Source organism: Manacus vitellinus, unplaced genomic scaffold, assembly GCF_001715985.3.
Source record: "Manacus vitellinus isolate BGI_N305 unplaced genomic scaffold, ASM171598v3 scaffold_1_pilon, whole genome shotgun sequence".
Taxonomy (NCBI): domain Eukaryota; kingdom Metazoa; phylum Chordata; class Aves; order Passeriformes; family Pipridae; genus Manacus; species Manacus vitellinus.
The window spans coordinates 37,121,018-37,141,688 of record NW_021939396.1 but is presented as its reverse complement, the minus strand read 5'-3'; the positions used below and the strand labels follow the sequence as shown (position 1 = coordinate 37,141,688).

Here is a 20,671-nt window from a genome sequence, read left to right as displayed (position 1 = left end):
GCAAAGGCTTAGTCAGTACTATAAGCAATATGGCAATCTGCATAGTAGAAGATATAATGCTTTGTTATGTGTTTTTACTTTACATATCAATTCCTACACACGTGAACAAACTCAACAACGGACCCATTAATTTCAACCATCATAAAAAAGGAGAAAATACAGCAAATATACTGATAAATTGAATGGGCATTAATCCATGCTGACTTATTTATACAATCACACGTTTATCTTATTTACTGGGAGGTAGCCATACCTTATAAAGACATCACAAAAGCATTTAAAAGTCTACCAGAGGTGGGCTGGCAATCCTGTTACTGAAGTTGCTGTTGACAGAGGGGAGAGGAGGAGAGGGGAGGAGAAAAGGGGAGGAGAAAAGGGGAGGGAAGAGGAGGGGAGGGGTCAAATGGCCAAGTATCATGGAGAAGGTCAACATTCCCATCTCATATTCCATTCAATCTCACAGCTTGGAATGAAAAACAATATATCTGAATGTCCTTATTTCGCTGCTAGGCAGAGGCAAAGAAATCTCCTGGCAAAATGAGATTTACCCCATTTCCCTGCAATCTTCTGTTTTGACTATTGTGGAATCTCAAATGGCCAAGATGGGTGCAATGAATTCAACTCCAAATCTGGAGCACTGAGACAGAACATGGCATATGTCCATTCCTCGCTTTTAGAAAAGAGAAGACTCACAAATAAATGTAGAAAAACATACACAAACACTCATACTCACTAGTTCTTTAAAAAACAGTAATACTTCATGAAAAAAGTGGCAGAATCAGTGTTGAAAAGTTAGGAAATGGGTAGAGCAGCTGTTTTGGGAAGCAGATCTTTTAGGAAGTAGAGTAGCTGCTGAACTGGACAGAGGGGGCCTGAGGAGCACCCTTGCCTGCTTGTGCCCACCTCTTCCTACTATCCTCTGGGAGGGGATAAGGAAGAAAGCTTGATAATTGGGTAACTACTATCATCTGGATAGCAAGAGGATGTCCTGATGTGAAGCACAACTGAACATCTCAAGGACAACACCCAAAATTACTGAACACCTGATTTCACAATGATTTAGTTGAGTTTGAAAATATGGACAATATAAACTTCCTGCTCTCAAATATTAGTGAAGATTTGCACTAAAACATTGCTGGGATGAGCAGCATAGAAAATCCTATAAAGAAGCAAGGTTAATAACATGCAGTAAATACAACTCAGGAGGACCCAGAGTGAACACCTGATTATAAGTGTATGAAATGAGACTCACACAGGGTGAGGTATAAAGTATAAAACATATAATGTGAGCAAATCATTAATATTCTATTAAAGCATTTTTGGTAAAGGTATGTTACTCTTGGCATGTCTAAGCTTTTGAGACTGAGGTCTTGGAATCTTAATAATATTGTCTAAAAGTAGCTTTTATGGATAATAATATAACACATGGGCATAAAAGACCATGTAGACTCCAAACAATCTTAATAATGTATTATATATACTTCATCATGCTTACAGGCTTGTCTAAAGAACTACAACTCTTCTGGTGCCACATAAATATTTAATAATGATAATGTAGAATATACTGATATTATATTACAAGTGGGTATTTTGCATCCTTATTTCAAAATGGACTTGCTTTAGTTACATGCCAGCTCTGTTAGATTCACTGAGTGTGTTCATGAGAGCAAGCAATCAGTACTCAGCTTCATTAAGTTTATATTTTTATACTTTCCACACTAGAGGAAAACATTAAATTATGCTGAAAAGTTAAGAAAATGCTTCAGTGCTTTTCTGACTAACAACAAATTTAAATATTTGCACAAATCGATTCATGCACTGAACTAATTAACAATCTTCCAATTTTTTTTCTAAAAATAAACCTCAGAAAACGCCATAATATACTTTTTTCTCTTAAAAAAACAAACCAAACGAAAAAAATCTCGTTCTGTATATGTGACATTTCAAAATTAAGCTACTTAGAGTGTAATGTAAACAGTCCATGATGTGCTGAATGATGACATCTAAATCATTTTCTCAACTGAAAAGTTGGCTTCATGCATTTCTTAGAAAACTATTGGAATGTTTTGAACTTTTTAGACCTATCTTTTGCCAATAAGCAAGCTCTTTCAGAAAGATTTGCTTGTGCACATGGTATTCTTTCTGAAGGCAATGAGTATTTCTGGAACCAAACAATCTTAACACAGAAATTAAAGGTACCCTGTAAATCACTTTAACTAAATGCACGGTATTTATGATGGTAGGTAAAAAATTAAAATGCATAAGACACAACCCCCAAAAATTAGTAAGGTGACACCCATATTTCAGACTTTTAAATTCAGAACAAACACTGAGCAAATACTAAGGTAATGTAGAAGGATGCATGAAAGGTCTTTGTATGGCTAATCATATAGTGATTCCTTGTTCAAATTAATATAATATACAGAGAAGTATTGTGTACGACCCCAAAAAAATTTGAAACTAACAAAAAAGTTCTACTCATGTCCTATATGACAGTCCTTCTTACTGTGATCTTTGCCTCTAAAATTGGTTTTCTTTACTGGTTTTCTTAAGAACAAAATATTCATTTTGATAGACTCAAACCAAGTGATTCTAACTGGTATGATTCAATAGTTGCTTAACTGGTTTTTGTCATTGACATAGTGCAGTAATTTCACATTCTTCTGCATAGTTAAAAGCATTTTACAAATCTTAAAGAGTCTACTGAAAAATTATGGGTATTAAGAATGAGTGAATAAATCAATTTAGAAAACTGCTACTAGCTGTTTACCTGGGATACACTGGTGTGTTCTAGTAAAGAACATTCCATCATTGTCCTAATGGTGACCTATGCTGTGCTCACACAAATGGCTTGCTGGATGTAAAATGTAAATTCACATTTTCTTACAAAAATTTGCAGTGTCAGTTGAGCTTGAATTTTTCCGTATTGTGATTGCAGGGTAAAAATCAGTACTTAAACCCCCCACCCAAAACCAAACCCAGGTATGTTGTGTAAGATATATATTTTTCCCTTATAAGTAGCATGGTGACTGCCTGGCATGGCACGTTTGTTATACTGAGGTCTGTTTACCACTATCTCCTTCTTTTGAACTGGGATATTACTCCAAAACTAAAGAAGTGCTGTCTTAATGACCAGAAGGGAAAGGATATCTTTCCATGGAGAGATGACTGTGTTTATTTAGCATTTGCAACTTAAACCTAAGGTTAAGTTGATAACAAACAAGGCTATTTGCACTAAATACTATGGTGCTCAGCACCAGATAAATGCTGAAAATAGTTTGCAATATGTCACTATATATATGAGTGTACGTATATACATTTTGTGTTACCTTGGATACAAGACTTGCTCTGTAGGCAGCTAACTGCTTCAGATATTCCTTCTTGGCAGCTTCAGTTTTCTTTTTGTATACCTAAAAACAAAGAGTGTCACATTGGTAAATTAATCTGGTTTTGTTTTTATATATCATCGGTGTGTCTCATGCATCTTCATAATGTCTTTCTAAGTAAACAGGCTTTCCTTCTCATATTGTTTAAAGAGTGAAATAATAAACATCAAATATTTCAAAGACAATATTGTTCCAATTCTGAAACACCCTTTAACTACCCAGCAGTACTGAAATAACAATATTCCTCATAGTATCTCAGGTTTAATTGTTCCAAGTAAAGTGTGGGGCGTACTTTCAAATGGGACCTTTAGGGATGGGGGACAGTAAGTGTGGGCGTCTTCAATGGCTCCCACTTGTGAGATCAGTTAAAACCCTCCAGGGAAGATGAGAATGTGCAGAAAGACATTTGAGCTAAATGAAGGAGGAGATGACAACACCACACAGATCAGCCAAGAGGCTTTTTCTCTTCCCTGGGTAAACTGTTGGGGGCAGTCAAAGAAGCTTCATGGAGCTGCTAAGGATAAATGTTAGTCGTTATCCCACTCTTGATCTCATATCGGTCTAATTAACTTCTCAGGAGCATGTATCTATTTCTGTACATTTCTCTCAACTCACCAAATTATTTTAAATGTGGCATGTGCACAATCTCATAATAGATTAAAGACCTTGGAGAATCGCTTCAATTTTGCCCAGATTTCAAGATCAAAGACTATCTGCAGGTTTAGGGGTTAGGCAGGACCTCGTGGCACTACAGTAACATGATGTTAGAGAAGCATATGTAGATATTTAAGTTTGAAAGTTCTCAGAAGAACCAGCTTCTGAGTCATGGAGCCTAGCTAACTTGCTGTTAGCCACGCCAATGACAGATTCAGCAACAAGTCAGCAATTCTCTTTGCAAATATTGTCATGAGTTTCTCACTACTTCATGCTTTGTTTTTTTCTTCCTAAAAGGGTAGATTTAGGGGTCATGCATGCATCTTGGCTTCATGTGACTAAGTAGGACTGACTCCTTTGTTGAAAGGAAAAGCTTAAAAAAGATCTAAGGGTTTAAAAGTGAGTGAGACAAATAAAGGGAAAGAAAATGTACTTTTTAATTGCTGTTATATTTCACAATTTTGAAGTCATATTCCTGAGTTTTATTTGTGTGTGGATGGGCATTTGGGATTCATAATATTATACAATATTTTGTATAATATTTCTGTAATGTTTCTGCTGTCCAGTTCTCTAGCCAAATGCACAACCTGGCCACCTGCAGAAAGCCTCCATAAGAGAGTAAAGACTATCCACCTTCCCCCTCCCATTCCATACTACTTAGTTTACCGGGCTATTGATTCAAAACTAAAAGACAGGCAAAGCTATTTTGGTGGACAATTTTGGAGCTGAATTCCATAGCTAAAAACACACATGAACATCTTCTTCCCAGAAAGATAAATTTTATGAAACTCTAAAGTGTTCTCTTTTGATCTTCCCCAGTAAAACTAGCAGTACTGTAATGGAGAGGACCTGACAGCACAGAGTGTACACACAGAGGACAATGCAGTTGCAGACTACAAAGTGAGAGTGTTAGTGTCAGCTGGAACAATCCAGTACAACACCATTTTTATAAAGAATGTGTTCATGAAACAATTTTTTGTTTCACTGAGGCTTTGCTTTCAGACACAGAATAAAACTCAGATATGGGCTGGCAAAACTCAGAGGCTGCTTCCCTGGGAAGCAAAAGATCATAATGGAAACAGAGAAGTCTTAGGCTTCTCAAATTGTACATATAAAGTCAGAGATGGAAAAAAATTGGTTTTAGTTATGCAAATGTATCTTTGCACCCTTGTAATTTCTCCAGATTAAGATAAATATATAGTGTTTGCTGATCTCCTATTGTTCTGAAAAAAAAAGAAAAAGTAGCAATTTGCTTTTTAAGTTGTAATTGCTTGTGATTATTAGGGGAATTACTGTTTGTTTTTAAAATGAATAAAAAATTAGTCAACAGTCTGTTCCTAGCTGCTGAAATGAATTCAGCTTGACCTACAGAACAAAGACTAAGTTATACTGCTTTGTATATTACAATGTCTCTATCATTCTGACAGCCAACTTAAAAAACAGCTGAACAAAGAATTTTACACAGAATAATGTTCTTCAAAAGATCATGTATCTACTGCTTCCACACTGGGTTTTATTTTGCATTACACAAATACAAAAAACAGACACTCCTGCTGTGCTCTTACAGTCACAGCATAATTGAAAGACTCCTCTGGGACCCGACTTTTCCCGCAAATAGTCATATTGCACAAGGTTAACTCAATAATATGAAGCTAACAACGATTCTGTAAATCTCCATTTAAAACATCACTACTTCACAGGAGCATCACTGCACAGTTGTTATTTAATTATTTCCTGCCTATGCATCTACCATGTTCAGTGTACACACTGACTTGGCCTCTTTTCTTGACTCTTTTGGTGATCGAATAACAGTCACATGAACACCATGTCTTCCCTGGTAATACAAATTTTAATGATGTAACAGAAGGTCATTATAGTGAAAACGTCCTTACTGAGGGGTGAAAAGTTTTAGATGACCCCAGCCCACTTTGATGTTTTGCATTGGCAAGAATGGTCCCTGCAGGATGGCTTGTCTGGAGGGTGATCAGCTCACACCACTCTGCCCCTGTTGAGGGTGTTGGCATGTCCTCTGAGGACAACAGCTTGAGCTCTCACTGTCTATATGCTATTGTCCTTTTGAAGGTGCTCACTCTTTGGGTCAGCATATAAGTAGGCTAATCATCCTCATGCTGGGTTTGGAACTTCTGATTGGCTTAGACTAAACACTAGGCTAAATTCTGCTTGTCTGGGAGTAACAACTTGGTAATATGAGTAGCAACAAGGTCTGGCTGTCAATACTTTTCTCTGAAGGCAAATGAATTTGGCCCGGCAGTGGGTACCAGTTCCCTGACTTTGTTCTAGACTGAACTTGTGCTGGGGGCTTATGAAGGCAGGACAAGTGGGGAGTGTCTCCAACATTTCTTGCAGCACCTCAAACAGGTACGAGTGAGTCAGCTGCTCCTCCCAACGTCTTTTTTTAATGCAGCTGTGAGAATTTTTAGCCCTCAGGCTTAAATAGTTTTGTGTTGTAGTAAATGTAATAGAGTTGCATCCTTGCAGTACTTTTGGGAATGAAAAAGGCTTGTACCATCATTCAAGTGTGGTCTAGAAAATAGTAGAAGCTCTTTGAGTTTCATGCTTAAAACAGTGCCAAATTATGAAACACATAATATCCAATAATACATTTAACATTTTTCCTGTATCAAGAAGCAGGGTTCTGTTCTTATCTATAGTGTATAGTGGGAATATTTAATTTTACTTTTACCATCTCAGAAATCTCTTATAAGGTCATTTTCCTGTCCTTCATCAAGCAAGCAACAATTATTAAATAAGTAACTTGACAGGAGCATATAGTTATAGAATTAAGTAATTTCTATCTTGCTTTAATTCAATTAGCATGATAATTGAATGTCAACTGATTGTCACTCAGGCAGTAAAGGCCCATCCAGATTTGTTTCCTTACACGATATTTTATTTTTTATATTGTCCCAGTTGTGGAAATTGAATGTTGGCAGAAAAAAATAATAATTTCTGTATATGTAGGGTGGGTCAGTTTAATTTATTTTTATTCTCTACATCATATTATATAAACTCCAAAACACCAAGGCTACATTATCAGTCTATAAATGGAACTTGCTGGCATTATTTTCTTACTGTGCTTCACAAATGCAAATATAGACAGCAGAATACACAAGTCTTTATTTAATTGAATTTCCAAGATAACTTCAAGTTCCCTTACACTGTTTAGCAAAACATGCAGAAATACAGAAGAAGATATTTTCCCAAACGATCAAGTACAGAACTCTACTTTGTGCATATAAATATATAAGACAGATTTCGAGTTAGGCCACCAGGGAAAACAAATGTCCTGGGCTCTCACAGCCTGGTACCAAAGTTTCAGTTGGAGATATAGGGGTGGTGAGCTATAGGACAACCACTCACAAATACTGTATTTACGAAATTAAAACCACAGTAGAACATCAGCACTTCTGTATTATGATGCCAACTTCTGTTCATGTTTTGCTTTATGTATTTTAACTGCTGTTTAGTTCTGGTCTTTTTGGATCATAAATTCCTTGAGGCAGGCTTTGTGTCTCTGGTGCTCTTCTATGTGTTCTATAATATGAACCTCATCACTGATATATATATATAGCTGAAATATACTTGTAATGTCTTAAGATTTTGTTCTGGTTAGTCATTTTTTCCCAATGAACTTCCTCTCAACTTGCTTGTGGAGGATTATCGATACATCACAACACACTAGGCAGCAGGATTACTACCCTGTCTCACATGGCTTGCACCCTTAGTTCCTCAGGAGAACAGGTCTCTCTTCCCCCAGTCATCAAAAGAGCCAAACAGGCACTCAAACACCTGCAACCATGTCCTCGGTTTTGAGTATCAGCTGCTAATGGAAGATTATTGCTTGCGACTACAGTCCCCTTTGATAGCAGAGATGATACTAGAGACTTGGAGACTGTGGACTAAACTGACTGATGGTTTTAGGAGAAAAAGAGACTTTCAGAATTTGTGTCTCATGGAAGTCTGCAAAAGCTGTGTGCCTCCTAGCTGACAAAGCACATTACAAAGAACCATGCTACTTCCCTGGCTGTGCCTAAATAGATGGTAGGAGGATGACAAAGAAGGGGGAGTTTTCCGTTTATCTTGTGAATATGTCCTTAGAGCTGACACTTGCAAGCAAGTTATATTTGTCTTTTTAAAATGGTGTAAAAGTGCCCGCATTTGTTTTGGTGGAAGTGTTCCAGAACCCCCCCAAAACAGTATATGCAAAAGTAGTAAATTAAAATGCAGCATGACCGATTTTGTCTTCTTGGTCTCTGCAGTGTTATAACCCATGGGAGTGTCACTTTCATGGGCTACAGTTACAGGAATGTCATCTGATAAAATACAGTAGGCTGCAATCCAGAATTAAATTCCACAGTCAGACTGTCGTTCCTGGCCCTAAATACTTAGGCTCATAGGGAAAAACTTGGTTTTTTTCCAAGTGGGAGACATATCTCTAGTTTTAATCTTCTGATTTTGCAGCAAAGGCACCTAGAGCTGCACACACACATCTAAAATATGGAGAAAGATATTCCCACAGCAGTCAGGAAAAAAATGCTCAGAATTGCTTAATGGATACTGAAATATGTTACCATTTGATTCTTAATCTTGGTACATACAGTAACAGAAAGAGGCCCAGGGCTAGCTATACGGCTCAGCAGTCTCTTTGACTGCAGAGCATGAAAAAGATACTGATGACATATTAGAACTTTAGGGTAAAAAATTTAGTCTTTCTGGCATGTAAAGGAAAGATCACAGGCCAAATTCAGGTCTAGTACAAACAGTGAGACTCAATGGAGATCACTGAAAATTGCAGCCATTTGTGCCAGGCCTAAATCTGACCTTATAGTCTTGATGTTTGCAGCTTACAGCAGTAGGACTGTACACTTTATCAGAAACATGTTGAATGAAAATTGGGTACAAAAGAAGTGACATTAGACATATGATTTATGTGGTGATTATTTCCACTTGCTGGTATCGTTTTTTCAAAAAACAAGGATGTGAACCTGAATGGAGGCATAATAATTGGGCCTAAATCCAGTTTTGTATGCAAATGACTTAAAGTCATGTTCCTATCAAGCTCAAATGTATGGACAAAAGGTGTGGAAGAAGAATAAGTAGAAAATTAAGGCTATTATTTATGCACATTGTTACGGCAATATTTGGAATCCAGGGTCCTTTTTGCCCAGTTGCTTTCAAGTACAAGAAGGTGGAGTCAATATTTCTTAACTTGGTGTCCTTGTGCAATATTTCCGTAGGAGCTGTGTCTGTTGTATGCTGCAACTCGATAATAGAAATCCACCCAGGATATGGGGTGTCTGATGTTCCCCGTGACTTAAATGCTCCCAGGAGGCTGGAGGAAGACCAAGCTGCTGGGCAGGAGGCTGGGTAGGAGGCCAGCAGAGGATGGTCTGTATTAGCCTACACAGAGTAAGATGTGGCAGCTCCTATGGTGACCTAGGTGACTCCTATGGTGACATTAATTCTATATTTTTCTGCGACAGAGGGGAAGGTCTCCCATCTCCAGTGCCCAGCACAGTCCTGCTCAGCTCAGCTCAGCTCTCTGGGTAGCAGTGGGAGTTGTCAGGTGACAGAGGTCCTGCAGCAAAACTGCACTGCAAGCAGGGAGCCTGACACTGCTCTCCTCTGGAGCCAGTAGAAGTCAAGGACTTCAAGGGCTGGGCCCTGTAGAAGCCAGGGCAATAGAATAATCTGAAGATATAAATTTACATATGTGAATATAGACATGAGTTGTATTAACACTGAATGTATGCCTGTTCTTGGCCCATTTGTGTTTCAGCTCATTAAGCCCAGATGGTTTCAGAGAAAGGGAGAAGGAGAATACACCAGGACGAGGATCAGTTGTTTTAAACTCTTGACACTCTTGTCTAGAGCTTCAAAGGGTAGAGGTGCAATTTCAATACAGAAATTTGTGAGGAAAAACAGTGTATCTTCCAAACACACCTAAAATGCAGCATTGGTAAAAGCAACTTTGCTGGTTCAGGTAGCTGGGAGGGGAAATGCAAGGTTGCTGTCTATTGTGCCTATTTCTGAATTCATTTTGCTTGTAATTCACTTTGGCAGTGTGCACACATAGATGTGCCTTCTCTTCCTATTCTCTTTTTAAAAATAAAACAAAGCTAAACCCTCTGTGATCGTTTATCTACTAAACTGAAGGTATTATCATAGTCTTACAAATGTGTTAGTTATTCCTTGGAGAATGGCATCACACCCTGGGAAGGAGGAGGAGCTAGGGTAGGTGCCACCAGAAGCCAGGTGGTGCCAAGACCTGTTGAAACACTGATCTTGTATCCACTTTGATCTGTCTTGTGGTGTCTCACACCATGAGAGAAGCTCTGGAGATGTGGCCAGCATTACTTCGAAAACCCCTCCTGATCTACTTGATTCATCCCAGAAGTAGATAATGGACTGCTATGTCCCTGTGGTCAGAAGAGAAACTTGTAAAACATGCTTTGTTATTTTTTGTGCCCAAATCAGTTTGGGTTATTTTCAGTGACCAAAATAGAAACCTCTGAAAGCTTGTGAGTTATAGTGAAAATGGGAACAGCATCACAAAGATTGACATGAACATACAGGGACTTCTTTTTACGTAAGTATTGGTAGCATGCAATCCAAGTTCCATCAGATGTTAAAGAATAAACTGCAGCTTTTATCTAGTGGGTCTTTGAGCACCAATGAGGAGTAAATGATTTGATTTTGTGAGCTCCGAGGATTTGTCAGCTGCCTCATATGTATAATTCTGGCTCTTCATATTCCTGCTGCTTCTAATTTAGCAGGACAGGCTCATAATTGAAGCAAATTAACTATTTACACTTGCCACTTCTACCAGGGGAAGAGGACACATCAGCAGGAAAGAATGAGTGGGAAATTAAATTCTTCCCACTTGTGTCAGATCTGCCCTTGTATAAACACATTAGCAGTAATTTCATGAAGCGTCAACCATAGGAATAAATACTGAGGGATAAAATAATGAGGTGTTGCTATTGAGCTGAACTGTTGCAGCTAATATTACTGTGTATGAATTATGCAGCCTGAAAAGACAGCATCTGTTACAGCACTCTAACAGTTGTTTTACCTGCTTCTTCTGATTGTTAAGTCTTGGGTACCCTACGTGAATCCATCCTTCTTCCAGCTGTGGGGCCAGTGCAACACATAAATAAACACACAGAAACACATACAGATACACAAGTACGCACACTGAGCTGTTCATAGGAGGCCAAATCAATTCCTGCTAGAATTCCAGTTAAGTCACTGAAGTTACACCAGAGATTAATTTTGTTGAATGTTGAATAGACATTCAATTCCATTTTTAGAATAACAGAACATCTATTAAGGTGTTTGGCTGAAGTTTTAAAGTTACACTAATGTAAACAAGAACATTTTGTTTGTAATTTGCCACATCTATTACAGCTTTACTAGGACTCCAATTAGAAACTTAAGGTTCATTTAGTACATGCACATCTGGTACTGATTTAAAATTACTTTCCTTTTTCATCTAAGGACAGAAAATGACCTAAATAGCCTTTTTACCCAGTTTAAACCAGTGTTCTGTCTGAAAGCCAGACTCAACCATTTAGCATACTGAACCCTCTTTCCTGGTCTTTGTTTATCCCCCCTTTGCAGTAAAAATGTGTGCAAAGGGCAAACGTACATAAATAAGCTATAAAAATAGGATGTACTGACTAAGGAGAAAACAGTGTTTGTGATCATGAGAGAGAAACTGGAAGCCACTGAAAAAAAATCCCTCTGCTATGACTACAGCTGCTTTCCATTCACAGATTTATTAATCTGAACAGTTTTAGAAAACATTTACAGTGAAAAATGAAGGAAAGTGCACAGTCACAGCTTCTTATTATGTGTAATTATTGTAACCCAATTCAGAATCTGAGAAGAAACCATGACAAAACCCACCATGACCAAAAGAAGTCCCTTTAATTTCTAGACTTCTCTGTGTGGATAGGTTTGGACAAACAAAACATAGGAATACAGTAGCATTGTTTGAAAACGCCCTTTTTACAAACAGAAATTAATGGGAACAGTTACAGCATGTGACCCAAAAATACGGTAAAATGAGGGGGAAGTATCTACTTTAATCTAATAAATTGCAATATTCTCATGGTAAGAGTATCAGAGTGTGATCCATTTTAAGCATAACTTTCCCCTTACTTCAGTGAGGCACCCACCATTATCTAGTTCATAATAACATTTCCTTTTTTTGTCATTCCAATCCTATTTTCTCAAACAACACTTTCCTAATTCTTCACAGTTTGAAAAACATATGTGGTCATTGCACAAAGCTTTTCAAGCTACAGTCTAATACGTCAGGTTATCAGAATTTTGTTGCTAAGGGTTGGATATACATATACTGCCTTTAGGTCATCACTGTACTGAGCTTCTATACCTTTATTAATTCTGTGGTCAATCTTCAGGAAGAAACAAGAATTCTACGCATTTCAGAAAAAACTGGCTCAGATAATAGGAACAAAGAAGATTTCATTTTAGCATGAAAACATGAGGCTATTCTTCTTTCTCAATAGCTACATTATGTTCTACTTTCTGATTAATTTATGTTTACTGTTTAAATACTAAAAGGAGTTCCAATTCAGGAAATATAATTTGGAAGCATATTTCTATTTAAATTTCAGAATAAGCATTAGCTTTCAAAACATAAAAGCCAGCAGCTTTATGATAATTGAATCCATTTCAGCAAGTATAATTCATCAATAAAGTAGTCCTCTAATGATGTTATTGTTTCTTTATTTAACTATTTTTGAATTTCTGAAGATTCTTCAATGCCAAATACCAAATGCTAAATTAATAATTCGTATTTTTAGAGTCCAATTTTCCTATCAGAGACATAGGTTTCATAACAGTTACTAATGCTCTGTATCTGAAAAATTAGACCTTTAAAATACAGACTATCTAGTCAGTTAAGATGTCTTGTAATCATTACTTTGTACATTATATCCCTAATGGAATAAAAAATGAGTTTAAATTTATTCTAGAAAATTGGATTGCCAATTTTATTTTTTTGGGGACTATCTTTTATTATTTTTGTACAGTGCTAGGTTAGAAGGGGTTTTGGCCTGGAGTTTTAAAAATGTGCTTAATAGATGATAATGAATAGGCAAAATGAGTCAAAGAGCAACAAAGATATGCTAACGCAAACTCCTGGAAAAATTTGCTTAAAAACCTACTTGCAGCCATTTTTTCATGAACGTGTCATGTGGATTCCATAACACATCATTCTGTTGTGTTTCAATTTAAATTAAGAACAAAGAGATAAGGAAAATAAATTTAGTTCTGCTTTTGCAGCATAAGACTTATTCAATTATTGCTTTCAACTATGAATAGAAAATTGAAGTTAAAGCTGGACATTCAGGATTTTATGCACTTTTCTAAACAGAGTTCTATGGAAAGACTTCAATAGTCTGGTGCTAGCATTCAGATGACAAGCTCAAAGGAAATGTGCATTTTACAGTCTTTTAGGTTTATCTCTATTATAGGATCTTGGACCATTACTCATGAAGTCAAGTTTTCTGAGTTGTAAGCAGAACAAATACCATGGAAGTAAAAACCGCATCATTGCAACAGTCACGAATTAAGGGTCTGGCTAAATAGATAATTTTTTGCTTGGTGTCATCACGAGAGAGATATATGATTAACTAGAGAGACAAGCTCTCTATGTCCAGGTCTTGGCCTTTCACTATTTCAGGGAAAAAAAAAAATGTATGTCCAGATTTCAATAACAGGGAATGATTCTGGGTAACAATTTTTCCTATGGAGCAGGAAACAATTTAAGCCAGATACCACAGTCTATAGTTTCTCAGCTTTGGTCAGAGGTCTTGGCCAGGTACAGCAGGGACAGAAGGCTGCTTCTTGGGCAATCTGCTGAGCAGTGGCTACTCTTTATGTGGCCCAGAGAACTGTCCCTCCTACAAGGTGGAAGGTATGTGGAACAAAGAGGAATGGGATTAAAAGCTCTTGCTTGTGAACTTAATCAGAAGCATAGTCTGTACTTTTTCTGGATCAAAACTGAACAAACATCATCATGGTCCCAAAAAGTAATGCTCAAGTACAGAACTGGGAAGATCTAAACAGTGTGTCAGATCTAGAACATTGGCCTTTGCTGGACATACTCATATGCTTCTCCCTTTTTTAAAGGGAGAAGAAAGAAGCAACACAACAAAATAAATAATGTGCCAGGCCAAGTGACTTCTTTCATCCCTGCGTTCAGAAAATTACCTTTCCTCAAGCTAAACCTTCCAAATGCTGGACTTATTCAATGGTGGATACTAGATAGCATAAGATTTTTTTTTTAAGATAGTCAATGAGTGCCAAATACCAAACTGGTATCTTTAACAGGGATCTATATGTACCTTCACCATCCAGTTATTAACAAAGTAAATCTTTTTTTTTTTCAAGCACCAAATAATTTTACGTACCAAAAAATCATAAAAAAGTTTTTCTTTAATTCTTAGTCTTATTAGCAATAATTTTGCAGTAATAATGTGTGAATGAATGAGATTCACTTTAGTACCAGTACTTTTCCATTCTGTGTGTTGACATCAATTCCCACCCAGGTCTCCTGCAACCAATATAACTCTCACCCAGCGTGTCCTGTCTTTCTGTATCTGTTTCCTTCTTAAAGTTGCAATTTCTTTATCAAACCAATCAATTCTGCTGGCAGTTGGTAGAAGTGCAACCAAAAACAACAAATGCTATAGTGAGGATGAACAGTATTTGCCAACTGTCACCACATGAACATAATGAGCTTCCAGAGTTGCCCACTTTTACATAGCATTCGACTGACTTGTAAGGATTTCTGCAAAGGGTCGGGTTCAGCTCTGCTCACCTTACTGCAGAACCAAGGCCTTTCTATGGAAATGGAACTAAGGGATGTGATTTCCACAGCCCACATGTATGCTAGAGGATACACCAGAACACTGTCCATTTGCCAGTGTCCACCCTAGGTCTCTTTGGGTCAACATATCACTCATTTCTTTCATAAAAGTCTCGTGGTTTGGGAGCAAAGGTAAGCTCAGCTTCCCTTCTGGCATAATGGGATCATGGGGCAGGGAAACATCTGCAACTAGGAGCTCAAATATATGTCAGGTCCCACTGCACAGGTCTAACCTTTGGCAGCAAGATCCTCTTACAGCATGGTGTCAATACACAGGGCAATGCCATCGTAAAATCCTAGGGCCATTAATTCTGGCATAAACCAATCCTAAATATAATCCTAAGGTTTGTGTTACATCCTAAGAAACTAAGAAAACTCTTTTACTGTTTTCATACAGATGAAATGAAACAATACTCTCCTTATCTCAGTTCTCTTTAAATCATATTCTTGAAATGTCACATATTCAAGTTTCATCCTGGCAAACAAAAGAAGCTGCCTACAGTGCTTAGATGACCCTGATAACACTTTCCTGAAACAAAGCCTCTGAGCTGTAGCACATATTGTACCTGTTTTTGTTCTTCTCCTAAGCCGTCCCACATTGAAGCTACAATTTTAGAGACTTCACCAAAAGTAGCATTGGGGTTTTGGCCCTTGATGGCTGCTTGAGTGTCTCGAAAGAACAATGCATAGGCAGACACAGGTTTCTGTGGCTCATTTGGGTCCTTCTTCTTCTTCTTTTTGGGAGTTTTAGGTTTCTTTCCCATATCTGAAGCAGGTCTCTTCTCTCCACCATTGACCTGCAACATAAAATTAGGAAAGTACTATTAAAAAACTAGCCAATTTAATTCAATCCATCCATCATTAAAGCCTCTGTGATACAAAAATTTTGGATTTTTCATGCAAAAATAGAATTTTTGTTGCCATCTTTGATAATCCAAATGTTGACACTCTCACCCTTCCTCAGTTTGTCCCCAAACTACTGTTCAAATCAATTTCTTCTGCAACTGGTGGTACACTTTCCAGGGACTTTGAAGAGAATCTGACTGTGAATTAAACAATTAAAGTTACAGACAGTCCCCTGTACACCTTCTAATTAAAGTCTGAAGAAACAAAGCTTCACCAGTATAGACAGTTTAGAGTCCCTTGAAGGATCAGTTCTGATCTATCTGTATTTAGCTGCACAGTTTCTTTGTCTGCTCATGTAGAAGCAAATGGTTCAAGGAAGGGAGTGAAAGAGGAATGGTGTATGGAGAAAAGTTCATGTGCATCACCTGAAAGAAACTGCACATGAGCATTTGTGCAAACACTGAAGCACCTTATTTTCCTAGTGAAGCTGGTGAAGGGTCTAGAGCACAAGTCTTGTGAGGAGCAGCTGAAGAAACTGGGTTGCTTAGCCTGGAGAGAAGGTGGCTCAGGGGAGACCTTATCACTCTCTACAACTGCCTGAAAGCTGTGTGTTGGGGTCTTGACCCAAGTTACAAGCCGCAGAATGAAAAGAAATGGCCTCCAGTGGCACCTGGGGAAGTATAGTTGGATATTGGGAAAAACTTCTTCACCAAGAGGGTTGTCAAGCATTGGAACAGGCTGTCCAGGGAAAGTGGTGGAGTTAGTCTCCCTGGTAGCATTTAAAAGATATGTAGATGTGGCAACTGGGGACATGGCTTAGTGGTGGACTTGGAAGTGTGAGGTTAACAGTTGGACTCAATGATTTTAAAAGTATTTTCCAACCTCAATGACTCTATGACTTACAAGCATATAAAGGGACACTGACCTGATTCTTCAACAGATTGGAGCTCCATGGCAAAGTAAATTCTCTTGATATGATCACTTAATTTACTATACCTGTAGCAATGATGTGTGATCTTATAAGTGGTTTCAAAGGCTTTTTTCTTTTGTAGGCATGACCAAAGTACTGTGCATCATAAGGGTTTTGAAGTATGAGAAGATCAAGAGCATAAAAGGTATGCTCTAGGCTAAGGATCTACTAGGCATGACTTCTTTCACTTCCTTCTATTATTATTTTTTAATAATGCATATCAAGTGGTACAGAAGAACACAGATGTTCAAATCAGTGGAACTGCATGAGTAAAATGCCTAGAAATCCTCATTTTGAGAAAAAGAGCTTTTTTATTTTTCTATATGCATCACTGTGTGGTGTCCAACAGAACCCAGGTGACTACAGTGAACAACCTGGATCTCTGTGGCTTACTAAAAACAGCAACAAAGTGATGACCACAATTTGAAAATGAAATTAATTGTTTCCTGGGCATTATGTTACAATAGATGCATCTTTAATACAAAGTTAATGGACATGAAGCCTTTTGGCAGCATTTGGGAAATATGAAAAAACAGAAGCAGTGTGCTACCTATTATTAAGTTATCCAACATTTAATCTCTTGCTATTATTTCATTCTATGGGGTACACAAGAATACCCATTAAAGCATAATTAACTAGGGCTCCCTAGTTAACTTGACATCAGTTTAAACGCTTTAGAAGTCCTGTGCAAACTCCAGGAGCAAGAAGATTTGACGATAATTTGTTCTATGGTTAAATTTTTACCTCTGGGATTTGCTAAAGTTTTCCTCTTTTCAGAGTAGTTTTGAAACAAGGAGATTTTAAAGTTCTCTCTATATAAGGATACCACACTACTTCAACTACCCTTAAATGAGGTGATATACTACAGAAACTTGTATAAGTCGCCTTCTGGTAAGCTGTTCTGAGAATGGCTCTAAAACCTTATTCTCCAACCTTAATGATCAAGACACTTCAAATCCTGAGTGTTAAAAACAGAGTACTCACAGGGGAAATTCTGTTTGTCTTATATGAAAATAACAAAATAAAAAGAATACAAGAATTCAAGTACTAATAATCCTGCAAATGGCTGTGATGATGGCCTACCTTATGCTCCCATCAGTCTATCAGCTTCATAGACTCCACTTCTAACCACCAAAGCAGAGACAGATGGAAAATAAAATAAAACCCATATATATTCTGCTAGGCATAGACTTGTGCCTCAAAATCCCTGGAGGTGTAGTTAGCTCATGGTAATCCACCTCCTGTCATGGCTTATTGCTTAATTATGGTGATGTATTTAACTTATTTATCACAAGAAAGCAATAATCTTTCACTTTAAAAAAGTGTACATTAACCATGTTGCACATATAATAGATCACAAGAATATCTAGTGTAGGGTTTAAAACTATCAAGTAAGGCACATCATTGATATCTAAATGTCCCTTGAGAACTTAGAAAATGTCTATAAGCATATTTAAAATAAACTGCAATAGTACCAAAGCCTTTAATGGAGCTAGGAGAGCTGTTTTATGCACACTATCTTGCAGTAATCGCTGTAGTTTAAAATAGATTTTAATCAAGCACCATCTGCATAATAGGTTGAACAGACAACATAGAATTCTACTTATAACTCCTATCATATAAAGTAAATATTGTAAAATCTCTGCCACATAAAGAGAATATGCTGCAGCAGTTCTTTAGTAATTGTGTTTCTGTTATTTAATTCTTGCTACTTGCAGTCCTCTCTCTATCTTCCCTCTAAAATACATTATTTGAATTTCTCTCATAAGTGATATGCAAATGAGCATGGAAGAAAACCCTGTTATCCATCTATGAAGAAATACTTATTTACAAACCAGAAATGCTTCCAGCAGCTCACAATTATGCTTGGCAATAACCAAGTACATGTTTAACGATCCAACAGTATGAATTATGGCAAGAATTACATAAATGTAATATTCCAATGTTGAGATGGTCAGAATAAAGCATGTGCTAAGTGGCCACTTTGTTCATAATGTTTTTTCAGTTACTTACAAGTATTGATTTTTAAGTTCTCCCTTTCTATTTCTTCTAACGATAGCCCCAGATATGACATTAAGAATTAAGGAGACTCCTTTCAGAGATTATATCCTTAGTCTGAGACTACATTTCACATTTCCATGGACCTAGCAGCTTTCTGACTGCATATCTAGCTTTACAATTACACTACTACTGTCACTGATCTTATGTTCAAGCAACCTCAGCTGTCCTGATTTTAGAGCCACAGCATGTAGGGAAACTGAGCCCTCTATAACACATCTCCTTTCTCTCTTTTCGTACAAGGGAATATAGGACAGCTGATGTCTGAACAGCCTATATGAAAGGGTCTTTATGAGAATGAGTATTGTCAAAAAATATTTAGCAGCTGCTGCCATTAATTCTGTGTATGTTGGATAAGGCTTACAAGGATTTATCATAGAATGAACATCCAAGAAGTTCAGTACATGAACAATTACATTAGTTTGTAAAGTTTCCCCATTACTGGAATTTGGAATACATACATTAAGTTGAGGTGCTAATTTCTTTCACACACAGAAATCAGTAGTTCATAGGGATACAATTATATCTTTAGTCCAAAGGTGCATAATGTACATATTTGCTTATACTTTCCATCAACCTCTTTCTATAAATTCATGCAAACATGAACAGAGCACTGAGATTTCTGTATTTTCTTCTCTAGCTAGAAATAGGTATAGTTCTTAGGGAACTCTCTACCAAATGTGCTATCACAGGATCAGTGGCTTCTCTTTCACACATAAGGCTGGGATTTCAGTTGGTATAAACTAAGAAAGGTCATCTGACACTGAGGTGATTTTCCATTTGAAAATGTACTTTGTCTTTTTGATCAATGTTGGTACACAGGCAAACATCATCTTCTACTGGTTAAATGGGGAGAACGTCACTGTTGCTATTAACAATATGGTGAATTCAGAGGGAGTTGGTTTTTACACAGTCCTCATGGCAGGAACATCTTACTGATTCCATGAAGCGAGCTCCAGCAGCTACTACAGGACTGGAATATGTGCCCCTCCACTGAAGGACTGACTAATAAGCTGTGGCCCTGATTTCTTAAGTAATTGCAGACATCTACATGATAGTTTATAAATTAAAAAGAAAACTCCAAATTTAGCAAAGTTATATTCAGGTAAAAGACAGAGATTTTCACAACAGAGAGAACAGCTGGTCTGTCTCTTTCTGTCCCCATCCAGAGCCTTCTTTCACTGGGAAGAGGATTTCTGGAGTGAGAACATTCAGAGGTCCCTTCAGAGCAACTCCAAGAAAATGTAATACTCTTGTTTCTGGGGAGGAAGATCTCCACAGAAAACCAGCTTATTCCGAGTATTCATATCCATTCACTGGCAGCTTCCAGGAAGAGCAATGTTAACAGAATATACACAGTGGAGAGTTTTAAACCATGAACTACAACAATATACTAACTCCTTAGGCTGATTATTCAAACTCTATTGCCTTTTACGGAGGGAACTACAGCAGAACCATCGCACTGGATCAGGCATGCCAGCCCACTGCCTGTCTCCAATGGTGGACAGCCTCAGGTGTTTTCATGAAGCCCTAAGAAATCCCACAGAAGACAATGCATGACATTATCTGCTCCCCATCAATCTGGTTGAGACCATACTAGTCAGACAAGAATTTAAGCCCTCTGTCACTATTAACCAAATTTAATATCCTTTAAAACTTTTCTCTTGGCAGATATAATTATAGAATTTTAAGGCAATATATCTACTTCAGCATACTGTTGCACATTGTGCCTTTTGTCATCTTTTCCTGCTTAGACTGAGCATGAGAGAAAAATAACATAGCTTGTTAAATAGTTGAACACTATACAAGCTGGCTTCCACAAAGAAAGGACCA

At 37.5% G+C, this 20,671-nt stretch overlaps 1 protein-coding gene across 2 annotated transcripts in view; it reads right to left on the bottom strand.

The window, feature by feature from the left end:
- The window catches only part of TOX (thymocyte selection associated high mobility group box), a 223,689-nt gene that overhangs the window by 22,547 nt on the left and 180,471 nt on the right, over window positions 1-20,671 (bottom strand). For both annotated transcript variants that reach the window (XM_008921386.3, XM_018080005.2), the window contains exons 5-6: window positions 15,531-15,761; window positions 3,330-3,410 (exon numbers count right to left, since the gene is read on the bottom strand). In XM_008921386.3, the coding sequence (XP_008919634.1) occupies window positions 3,330-3,410; window positions 15,531-15,761 (312 nt within the window). The remainder of the gene's footprint in view (window positions 1-3,329; window positions 3,411-15,530; window positions 15,762-20,671) is intronic.